The sequence below is a fragment of the Mauremys mutica genome, chromosome 2 (genome assembly GCF_020497125.1).
Source record: "Mauremys mutica isolate MM-2020 ecotype Southern chromosome 2, ASM2049712v1, whole genome shotgun sequence".
Taxonomy (NCBI): Eukaryota; Metazoa; Chordata; order Testudines; family Geoemydidae; genus Mauremys; species Mauremys mutica.
In genome coordinates, this window is record NC_059073.1 from 55365211 (window position 1) to 55377987 (window position 12777).

Sequence of the window (12777 nt, forward strand, 5' to 3'; positions counted from 1 at the left end):
CAAAACATTATTCAGAGATTTTTAAAATGTACAGTTAGTGCATGTTGTTATTCAGAAGTTTTGGGGTTCATAATCCTTCTCTAGTTTTCTTCCCATTTTAATTAAAATGATTAGCTTATCTTTATTAATTTAATTTTGGATAATAACTTTTGAAGAGTTCACACAGAACATATGCTTATACATATTCTTGGAGAGATGTACACTGAGCTTTCAAGATCTTCACTAATCTTCCTTCAATCACCATGCTTATTTTTTGCTTTTTATATGATACTTAATTATATTCCTTATGTGTTTCATCTGCACTGAGTATTATGAAAACCATTCCGTTTTTGTTTGCTAACAAACATTTGGATGGAAAGGCAGCAGTCAGTGCTGCTACAGTATGCAATGCAGTCCTCTGTAGATAGCACTAGATACATGAAAAATCTATAACATTAGATAATAAAAACATTTTGATAAACAAATCTTAACATACTGAATATAGCCTCAGTATGCAGTAACAAACTGGATAATCAAATTTTTTGTTAGTGTTTTCATGTCTTTATTATAGAAGATTCAAACGTGCACATTATTAAATGTTACATTTTGTCAATAATCTAGGTTTAAATTTACTGAGTTGTAATGCTGAATTAAACTTTAGACTAATACACACAAAATTTCAATTAAAAGAAAATAAATGGTGCATAACTCTAGGATAATTTTCTAAAACCTGACTTTGAAGCACTGCATTACACAACAGCTCAGAGAGCAATGAATATAAATCCATGTATTGTATGTATTGAATTGTGAAAGCTGGCATTTATGGTTTCAAAGGACAGGCTTTCATAATTTTGTAGAGAATTCCTTCACTCCTCTCACTATTCACAATAAAATCCTTGTAAGTTTGAAACTAATCTGTTTCCTTACAATATAAAGGGAAAGTTTAGTACGCGCACATTGCTGTTATTACAGGTTTGCTCATGATGAGTGCTGGGCTGCTACCATTTATTTTTTTAAAAACTGATAACATTTAATTTGCCAACATATATAAGAACAGAAACTAAATCAGATATTGGGCCTATAAATCTTCAGCGTCCCTTGGCTGAGCCCATATTTGGCTCATTCTTACATTCCTTTGGCACTTCACACCAGAGCAGAAGGCCCACAGAAGGACAATGGACACCCTAATGTGATTCTGGAGCAGATTTTCCCTGGGGGTTTATGTCCACAAGGGATGCAGAACTGTAATTCCCATGTGTATATATGAAACTGCCAAAAGGACATTCTATTCACTTTGATTTCTAGCACCCAAATTCAGTTAAAGTCCATCAAGTCTACCTATTATATAACATCACATTTAATAGTTATTCACTCTTACACACTAAACATGGGCAGCTCAGTGGCCATTTGGAGAATTAGAAAAGATGTCAATACACTTGGTAAAGGGACAATTCCTAGAAGCATTTAATTTCTCAGAAAGATTACAAAACAATTCTGTACCACTGAACTTGGTCATCCTAAAATAGCAATAATATTTTAGGGCCCACAAAATGACAGCATCAAGTCCCTAAAGATATCCATAAAAATCAGAGAAGGGTATCCACAAAATGGATATCAAATACATTTTGTTTGTAATTGTCCCCATTATCTGTATTCTCCAAAAATATGACTATTACTTTTGGATTACATTAATTGAAAATATTGCAATGTCATACCATATGTGGCAAAAAGCTTCAATATACCACCTTAACAAAAATCATACATGTACTATACTAGTGGCAGCAATGAATTAAAAATAACAATTTTGGACAAGTCAGCAGTTAATTTGGGAAAGGCACAATTAGATTCTTTCAGATTGTTTTTCCCTGGGAAACCAAAATAGTTAAAAACACTTCAAAGCAACGTCACATTACAGAAACATTTAAATTCAGACACAGACTAAGAAACTCAGCTTTTGCCTGGTTATTTAAACTGCCCCCTTCTTGTTATCATATTACAAAAGTTAAACAGCTAAGGTGCCTGATCCTGCTTTCCTGGAAGTCAACGTGAGTTTTGCTATTGACTTCAATACACAGCCCAAGAGAACGCAGAAATTGCAGACATAATAATTAAAAATTCATACTATCCCATGAAGCATAATTGCTCCATAAAACATATGGCTGTAGCTTTGCACATGGATAAGAATAAAGGAAGTGATGACTTCTATCAAAACGTACAGTACCAGTTTCATATAACTATATGGACCTCTATCATGTTAGATACATTATAAGGACTGTTTAAAAAATGGATGTACAAATTATATTTTCATCATCTATGATAATAATCCATTAAAGCCATCTACTGGAAAATCTTAATACATATCCAAGAAACTTTTTTTTTTAATTTTGGAGTAAATTATTTTGTCTTTCCTTCTGGAGAAAGAGGAGGGAAGTGAAGGGAGCAGGAACTTGCAGACATCTCTGGAAGGAGAGATGGGAGCTGTTGGATAAGATGCATGTGGACAGTTGTGGAAAGGAAAGCATGTCATTATGAAAAGAGTAGCTTTAAAAAAAAAAAACGCCTGGTCCCATACTGCTGACTGTAAATATGTAATAACCTTCATTAGTTCTTATTCAATTCCTATTATTCTTTACATAGGTAAACACTACTTTCACACAGCACTTCAGTCCATTTGCTTTAGCAAATTTTTTAGAAGCAGTGCCAGAAAATAACCATGGAAGCTCATTAGAATAGTATGGTTTAATCTCCTTAACCAAAAACAATCTTTTAGTATTTTAATTAGAAAGTTATAGGAGCTGCTCATGCAGTTTTCATACTTCCTTAAAAGACAATTTCTTAGTTAGTGTCCCATAAGTATATCTGATTCTCCTCAGAAGCATTTTTTAGCCCAAATGTTTCATAACTAGAATATTTTACATACTAGGGTTCTACAAAAAGATCCATTTCTATTTGCTAAAAGTTGCCAAACACATCACTACTTAGTTTAAAATACTTTCCAACAGAGATTAGAGTCTCCTGAAATGGCACAGTTTTAGGTACCTGTTATTTTTATATACAGTATATATATTTATATATAAATAACTATGTAACCAAAAGGATTGCACTCAGTAAATTACTACAACATGGTATTTCAGGATGTTTGCAGCATGAAATCTAACAGGAAGGAGTGCTCCAGCATTCCATGCTGAAATATGCAACTGAAGCTTTGGGTTTCTTTCTTTTTTTCTTTTTGTTTTGTTTTTGTTTGCCTTTATGAATGCATTCACACAACCATTCTTCGAATTCCACATTCACAGCAGAACTTTGCCCATTCCACAGGGTACCTGGTTCCACATTCATGGCAAAATTTTGATAACTGTACAGGTGAATTTTCATTGCTGCTTTTTGTACTTCCTCCATTGACTGAGGATGAGTAGTCTCCACTATCATACCCAATTTTACCATCAGACCTGAAAATTCAGATAACAAATGTTCATAATATAATTTAATCCAGTGCAATTTGGTATAAGTATCCATTCTAATCCTTTGCAAAGAATTACTATTTAAGAACTGACAAATATATACTTTAAAGCAGGGATCGGCAACCTTTGGCCTGCGGCCCGCCACCCTGGCAGGCCGGGCCAGTTTGTTTACCTGACGCGTCTGCAGGTTCGGCCAATCACGGTTCCCACTGGCCACGGTTCGCTGTGCCAGGCCAATGGGGGCAGCGGAAAGTGGCGGCCAGCACATCCCTCAGCCCTCGCCGCTTCCCGCCACCCCCATTGGCCTGGAGCTGCAAACCGCAGCCAGTGGGAGCCACGATTGGCAGAACCTGCGGATGCGTCAGGTAAACAAACCGGCCCAGCCCGCCAGGGTACTTACCTTGGCGGGCCACAGGCCAAAGGTTGCCAATCCCTGCTTTAAAGTTTGTGCCATGAAAGGGATAATCAGCCTACCTACTTGAAATATCATATTGTACACCCTTTCCAAAGTGCTCCCTACTTTGAAACGAAAAGAGAGATGCTAAAGGAAATTAACACCAGAATCCTAGAAGCAAGAAGAAACATTCAAGTCACAAGTTAGTCTAACTAGAAATTCTATCACTGACATATCAAAGGTTTTGTTGTAAAGTAACCCTAAATATATCTTTAACAAATGAAAGTATGTAGTCAAAGAAATATTAGCACTGTATGGCTGTATGGCTGTATGGAAAATCACACCGACCATATCACCCTCAGATCATGTGGAGTTAGAACTATAAATTCCCTATTTTCTCTTCTTCAGTTAGCAGCAATTGACTTAAATGTAGGTTGAAGGAGCCATTCTCATAACCTTTTCACAAGTGTACTGAAACTTCTAATGCTCAGCCTTACACACTTGGATAGGTGAAATTTTATTTTTACACTAAGCTACAGCACTAAATATGCCAAATCTACAGTCAAAGCACTAAAATTGTTAAATCTACCAAAGAATATTGAATTAAGAGGTTCCCATAACTGTCTGTGTACCACCCTTCCCATCATTTCCCTAAAATGTTTCTATTTACTTACAAGATTACAAAGTTAAAAACTACCTGCTTGAGTAACTTTCTGAATTATAGACTTTCCTTTTGTTTGCTAGAGCACCTGTGCCCGCATTTTTTGCCATACTTGGAGGGGTTGATATTCGAGTTTTCACAGTGGGTCTGGAAGAGAGTAGATAGTCAGTGAATTAAATAAACAGTTTTAACAAACCACCCAGGCACAACATTGCCAATACTTTGTAAAAACAGTAGAACCTCATTAACCCCACCAATGACAGAGTGAAGAGCCGTAGCAAGATTAGCAAGGTCTGAGGACCACAGAGTGCCCAGAACCTGGACCAGTGATGGTAACACTGCAACCCTTTTGGCTAATGGTGGAGAAGCATTTCACTCCTACTCCCAACCTTTTGTTCTGCATCACACTAGAATAGAGCAAATGCACTCTCTATTGATTGCTCATGGTACAGAAGATTTCCACCTCTTTGCAGCCAGGCTAAAAGTGACTTTATGGCTCTGTTAGGACTGCTAGAAGAGTGAAAAGCAACTGACTGGTGGCCTTAAAGAAGTGGAAGAATCTTTAGGCAGATGGATGCCTTGCTCCCCTTCACAGTCAATTCTTAGGTGAGCCACGGCCACTGCCTTCTTTTTCCCATAATACTGAACCCAGCCATGGCAGCCATTGGAGGTGGCTGTTACTCCCCTGCTTATGAAGGATGGTGATGCCCTCATGGTCCAGCCTCTTCCTCCTAAGCATGGAGATGGGGGAATAACTTTTATCCAACAAGGTAGCAGCACCCATCTTTTATGGCTTGTCAAATCCTTAGTTCAATACTGCAGCAATACAGAGGCAGAAGCTCTCTCAAGAATCCTCACACAGAAGAAGGGAAGTTGGGTGGTGATACCCAGCTAAAGGATTGCTCTGTCCCATTCAAATCTCCAGACAATTGCTCACTTTGAAGAAATGGAGAAACATCAAAGCACTGACAAGCTGCGCTATCCCTGAGCAGGGATAGTAAGGATGTTATCCCTGAGTAGCATTGCCACCATCAAGAGGAATGGGGAGGAGGAAGCACCCTTCACTACCAGTAATTAAAGATAAGTTCTGTTGTCTTATTCCAAAAATTTACCACACACTGGATAGTGTGTTGAAGAATGTATTTATTTTTTTAAAAAATTTACCTTCATCAGTAATAGTCAAGGGTAGATTAAGGCAGGATTCTTGACCCCTGCGATTTGGACCCAGTGGCCTGAACACTGCTGTGAAAAACCCAAAGTGAGGGGAGTGGTCTAATAATTAAGCACACAAGTATGCCACCCACTTACGCCAGCGAGTAATTTGGCCCAAAGCCCCAGCTCACAGATTGGCTTTGTGACATCAGGCTGGTCGCAAACTTTCTCCTTTATTTCTCCTGTCTGTAGGATAGGCTGCTTTCCTACCTACTTACCAACAGCATTGTAAGGATTACTCTATAAAAGCATTGTGGAATCAAAAAGCCACAATATAAGTGCAAATTACTCTCAAAAAGTTAGTTAAAGGTACATTATTAAGGTTGCAAAATCAAGCATTCAACATTTTGGAAATGCCAGAATTGTTTGCCTGGGCAACCTTAATTAAGTCTCCCTGTGCATGTGCATTATTATACAGTCTTTAATTACATTATCACATACTGTTTTTTCCCACATTCAGTGCATGAGTGAGAAACTTATGAGCAACTATTTATCATTCAGTGTGTGCCCACAGGCCTCATTTATTGCCCACTATTCAAATCCTGCTCTGAAAACAGAATTATGTATTTCTTCATGGGCTTGTCTACTGTGCTCATCATTATAGTATGAGTGCTTCATAAACACTAAAGAATATATTTCCACAACACACCTCTGAGATGACAAGGAATTATTATCCCCATTTTCCAGATAAGGAACTTGATTCACAGAGACATTAAGGTAAACAATATCCCCTAATTTTGGGTGCCCAATTTGAGACACCTAGGACCTGATTGTTCAAAGCACAGTTCTCGTGGACTTCAGTTGCAGCAGTGAGTGCTCAGCACTTTTTAAAATCAAGACTCAGGTTGTGAAGTCAGGGACCTAGAAAACGATGAACACACAATTCCCTATCACCTGCAAAAAGTCTGGCTTAAGTGACTTGCCCAGCATCACACAGGAACTCTGTGGCAAAAGCAAAGATACAATCCAGTTCTCCAGGGCAATATTTAACTGTCTCAATAAGACCCTCCTTTCTCATTCTGCTATCCCCTGCCTCATTCACTACACACCTTCTACTCTGGACGCCTTAGAAAAGCAGAGGGTGCTGCCTGGGGTTCTCTGCTTTGTGTCATCTCTGGCTCTCTCATTTTAATCTTTTACCTCACTCTGACTCCTGTTTCTTCCAGTTGTTGTTCCCAGAAATCTGCTGTAGCCTGGGTCTAGTGGTTCCTCCCTCTTAGCTGAGGGGGCAGGCCTTTAGTTCTGGGCAGGCCTATACCCACTTGCCCTAGTACTACAAATAATATGCATCTTCCACTTCCTCAGTAAGCTATAGCCACAGCCTCCTTTAACATGCAACCCTGATTAATCCCCAGAGCAGGTCCTTCTGTGAACTGAATGAGGTCAGGGTCCTGCGGAAAAAATATTATTCAATCATATAATTAAAGACTGCATACTAATGCATATGCACAAGGGGGGCAAATTAAAATTACAAAAGCAACCTTAATTCTGGCATTTCTTAACTTTTGAGTGCCTGACTTTGCAACCTCAATGTCTTTTAATGTATTTTTTGTGCACAGTTTCCTAGGCTTTTAAAACAGCAAACCGGAAAATGAAATTTCATCAGGCGGCATCATACTGACACCCACATTGTTCATCAACAGGGTTAGAATCTGTAGATCCACTGCTCTAATGGGCACAGACTATACTGCCCATTCCCCTCAAGTCTGTCATCTTCTGTCCTATACCAGCCAACCTTTCATAGTCCTGTTTCTACCTCCCCCTCAGCTCCTTGTCTCAGTCCTGTTTTCTTTGCTCACCCATTCCCACTCTCCATTCAGGCTTATCCCTGTTTCAGTCTCCTTGCACAGCCAGTCCTAGATCCATCCCCTCCTTGCCTAGTCAGTCTCAGTTCTCCTTTCCTGGCTCCTCATCCTGTCTGTATCTTTCTTCCTCACGACCACTGGCTCCCAGTTCTAGTCTCCATCCCCAGACCACTCATGCTGTCTACCTACTCTCTTTGTCCAGCCAGTCCAAGGTTGCCCCCTCACAACCTAGCTCCTTGCCAGTTTTGTCTCCCCTTTCCCAATCCCCCCACACCCTGGTTCTCCTTGCCCAGCCAGTCCCAGTTTTCCACCCAGCACATCATCCAATCTTGTTGCTCCCCACTCACCCCAGCCCAACTAACTGGCTCCCAGTCCCCAGCTGTCTCCCTCAATGGCTCCCAGTGTCCTTGTTCAGTATTCCCCTACCTTCCAAGCTCCAAGTCTCCTTACTCAATCTCAACCAGTTCCCTACACACAGCTCCCAGCCTCAACCTCTCTTCCAACCAGTTCTAATCTCCCCTCCATCCCACAGCTCCCAATCCAAGTGGAGTCAGTTGGTCAGTGAGGATGGAATCTTTGGAAATTTTTGCTCTTATGCAATTCTGCACTGAGCATGTGCAAACTGTGATTTTTTCCCTAAACTTGGTCAAATTTGGGCACATTTTTAATAGGGATGTCCAAAAGCACATCACTATCACAAAGACCACCCCCTGCCAAATTTCCAGTCCTTGTTCCAAAGCATGGAGACAGTGGAGTTTTTCTAAGAAAAGGTTGCCAAAAAAAATTTTAAAGGTCAAAATGTGATTTTCTCTAACCTCATTCTCTGAAATAGCTGAACAGTTTTGGCTGAAGTTAAACAAAAAAAGTGCAGCCTGAGGCAGACAACTCTAATGGAACATTTCATCCCAAATGGTTAAACTTTGGCAAAATTATAAGTAACTGAAAACAGGGGGTTTATAATGGGAACTGTTGGGCAACCTTGATTATAGCCAGTGCACTAGGAGTTTAAAAATTATGGAGCCCACTTTTGCTACTACAAGTTCTTCAAATTACATGATCTGCTTGGGTAGCTGAGTGGACATAATCACGACAGCGACATTTCTACATATGGTTGGAATATTCATAGTAGGACAATAAAAACTCTTATAGTGGCAGTGTTTGTCTAGATGCCAAGCTCTCAAAAGAAGATCTCCGGTAAGAACAGTCAATCATTATCCTATGACTACAGAGGTAAATGTGTAGGTCAAAAATTAGTGTCAGTGGTAGGACTCCTGGGACTGCCAAAAAGTCCATACCTTCCACGCCAGTAGTTCTCTTCCAGGTCACATCCTCTTTGTTGATACAAGGCATGTTCATTCAAGCATGTTCACTGTGCAAATTACTAGCACCTGATTTTTCAAACTTGCATGCTTACTATTAGGCATCTAAATAATTTTTTTAAAAGTGTCCTGGTTTCCGGAGGTGCTGAACACTCTACCAGCTCCAGCTGAAGCCAACAGAAGATGCAGATACTGTGCATCTCAGGGAAAAAGGCCACTGTGTTTTCCTATTGGTACCTAACTTTAGACACTCAAGTCTGAATATTTTAGTCTAAATAGTCTTCTGGAAATGTTTTAGTTTACATTTTAAAAAAAATTAAAACAGCATCTGAGAACAATTAATGTAGGAAAATTGTTTTTATTATTTGAAAGCATCCCCTTAATAAGTCATATTCATTTCTTGTGTATTTTCCCAACGTGTCACCATTTGTAACTAACTCTTCATTAAAATTTATCTTAAAATATTACAGATATTTCTCTACCATGTTGAAGCAATGGTATATGTGTCAGCTTTTAATAGCTATTGAAAGCTAAATGCAACCAATAAGCTATCTTGTTGTAATGACTTATCTATGTGATATGCCTATGATTGTGGGTTTTTTTTTATTGTTCTCTATGTTTAAATGCTTGCAATATAACTGCTTTGTATTAGCACTGTAAACATGAAATAAGAGTAAATATAATATACTGGAGTCAACAAAGGAAGAAATCACGGTGGAAAAGGTCTTCAAGTACAAACATTATATTCTGTTTTCTGTCCTACCATAAAACATTGTATCCAATACGAAAGTTATACTTATATAGAATAATGTGTCAAGTTACATATTAATTTCCTCCTTCCCACAAGACACTGGTTTTGGTCTATCAAGACATTCACAGTGACACGAAAAAGGGGGCAGCAAGTTTGTTACAATGTCATTAGGTAACAACTTCATTAGGAAGCTTTGCATATTTCAAAAGTCACAAGATGCTTTTAATATTCCAACCCTTTTTGGGGAACATATCTGAAAAATAGATAAATCACACAGATTTGCAATACTTACTTGTTAATGGGCAACAACTCATTTGGTCTTTTGACGGTACTGTCTGCTTTTGTATCACTGTCATACAACCTTTGCACATCTCTTCCAGTTCGCAGTGGTGGGCCTAACTTGTCCGTCTTACTATTAAAATATATAAAGGAGTTGGCTAGTTTTCTATTTATATTATTGCAAGTATTTCAAACAAGTCACAATTAAACATTTATCTTCCTCATCAGAACTCTATTAACTTTTTGAAATTGAATTATTCTTATCTGGGACAGTCAGACCTCAAACTTTTAGTGAACACATTAACTTCAGGAAGTCATTTACAAGCCTGGTCTTCCAAAAAGCACTTCCTTCACAAGTATCAGAGAGTTTACTGGGACTAGTGTCTCCAACAGTCATGCAGATTATTAAAATTAGGTTATCTCAAATGATGTTATTTAATGATTGACAATCTCACAATAAACTGGGTAGACTGTAACATTATAAAGTAAAATTCATCATGGCAATGAAGCAGACCAGAGAGTTCATAGGCAGAACTCATACAAACTTAACTGAGGGCTTGTCTACCCAAACATTTAGTTTGTGGCAAACTGGAGCATGAATCTATCCCATATTCACCTGCTGCTCACTAACTATCTATGTGTACCCTGCTGCCATACACAAACAGTTCCTTAGTGTGCTTTGATCTACACTACTTTGAAACAGGAATAGATCAAAGCACTCCAAGGAACTGTTAGTGCACGACAGTTAGTATGCAGCTGGCTACTGCAGGGTAGATTCACACTCCAGCTTGCTGCGAACCAAACATTTGTGTAGACAAACCCTTGGATAAGATGGTGGGAAGGGATGAGGAAAATGCTATCTTCTTCCAGTCAAAGGTTACCTGTAAAGGCCTGTTCTCCCTCTTCCTTTCCAGAAGTTCCTGAGCATGACACTAAAACAATGCAATATGCCTTCTATTCTCCTCCTCCTCACAGTGTCATACAAACCTGGAGCCCATCATCCCAAAAGGAATAAGGTCTCCTGCCTTCCATCCAAAGTGTTAGAGATTCAAATAGAGGAGAACTAGCCCTGAAAAAACAGGCATTACATATCTCCTAAACTTCAGCTATAGAAGTAAAAGACTGGGGAAAAATAAAAACTGAAAATAACCTCTTAGTAAAGAAGTTGCTACATTCTCTGTCTATAATAAGCCCTGCCCTCAAAATGATGTCACTGGAAAGCCTGAGAAGGCAAAAGCACTTAATTTCCAAAATCCCATGGGGGAAAGGGAAGGAGGAGAACTTTATTTTTGTTATATGCCAAAAAAGACTCAGCAAACGCCATAAGATTTTTAAAAATAAAAGTTCATGGCCATTGAAATGTAATTTTAGTATTGGCTTCATAGCCTCTTAATTCATCAACATACTCTCAGCTTTGCTCTGGCTTTTAATAACCCATGAAAATTAGTTATTTACCTTGTATACCTCTCTAACATGATTATCCTTCAATCATTTCTACAGTATCATCATCTTAAAGATGCTGAATTCATACGGTTTGCAAGATACTACAGAAGTGCAGTAAGGCTTTTCGCAGCTCTTGAAACTCACATTACCTTAACAGAGTGTCAGTAGAAACAGCTATACAATAAATAACACGATCAACAATACTAAATACAGTTGCCATAGCAATATAGCTGACCTTAAAAATCCAAACTGATTGAGCCTTTTAATTTCTTGGTGGGAATCTGAGGTCAGTACAGTCAGAAAGATGATGTTTGGAGGTGTGGAACTGATCAGGAAGTGTATGCATTTAAGCCAGCGGCTCTCAAACTTTTTTTTACTGGTGACCCCTTTCACATAGCAAGCCTCTGAGTGCGACCCCCCTTATAAATTAAAAACACGTTTTAATATATTTAACACCATTATAACTGCTGGAGGCAAAGCAGGGTTTGGAGTGGAGGCTGACAGCTCTCGACCCCCCATGTAATGACCTCATGACCCCCTGATGGGTCCCGACCTCCAGTTTGAGAACCCTTGGTTTAAGCAGTCTTCAATAGAGAATTAAAGCTGTGTAAGAATTGTGTATAAATGTATTTTAAAGACAAACTAAAATAGCTCGCAGAAACAAAGGGATTTTAAAAAGACTGTGGCAGAACAGCTTGTGAAGGGATTTCTGGGACTGGATAGGTCTTCAGAATGAGCACACAGTAAACTTTAGCCACAACAAACAGCATTATTGTCAACGTAAGGCATGACCTCCAAAAGACCTGCCTTTTATCATTATAAAATGGAAATGCGAACTAGAGCTAATCAGATATTTTTGATAACACTTTTTTTGTCAGCAAATGCCAATTTGACAAAAGTGAAACCCTTTGCCGGAAAGGATCAATTTGAAGAATTTCCCAATCTGAAAAATATTTGGAAAAAATTTCCAAGTTGTTGAAATGTCCTGTTTGGACATTTTCTAAATGAAAAAGTTTAATTTCTTAGGTAGAAACAAATTTTGGTTTCAAAATATAAGTGAATGTATAGTAAAAAAAATGTAAAAACAATAAAAAAGAAACAAGATTTAAATGAACATTAAATGTTTCAAAATTATCTAAATGAGATGTTTCTACTGACCGTATCAGAAATTGCAGGGGGCGGAAGAGGGTTGGTTCATGACTATTACTGAGATTTTAACCTTTTGTACTGATTTGGGATGTGAAAAATATTTGAAGTTTCAAAAATTCTCATGGGATGGGAAAATTGTTTCCCACCCAGCTCTAATTTTATGTACATAATAAAATTTAATCCTATCACCATTTGATTTTCCAACCCCAGTTCACAAATCCAGTAAAATTTTATTGTGCAGTAGAATAAGCTGATCACTGTCTGGCCACCCACACATCTGGTATCATGTCTTGTCATGCAAGACTTAGCATTTTTGAGCCCTGA

General features: G+C 38.5%; 1 protein-coding gene across 1 annotated transcript in view; it reads right to left on the bottom strand.

Moving 5' to 3' along the window:
• Window positions 1–2044: 2044 nt before the first annotated feature.
• Window positions 2045–12777, bottom strand: part of ZC2HC1A (zinc finger C2HC-type containing 1A) — a 58122-nt gene continuing 47389 nt past the window's right edge. Inside the window, exons 8-10 of the mRNA XM_045006743.1 lie at window positions 9875–9994; window positions 4532–4642; window positions 2045–3428 (exon numbers count right to left, since the gene is read on the bottom strand). Coding sequence (XP_044862678.1) covers window positions 3242–3428; window positions 4532–4642; window positions 9875–9994 — 418 coding nt within the window. The 3' untranslated portion in view covers window positions 2045–3241. The remainder of the gene's footprint in view (window positions 3429–4531; window positions 4643–9874; window positions 9995–12777) is intronic.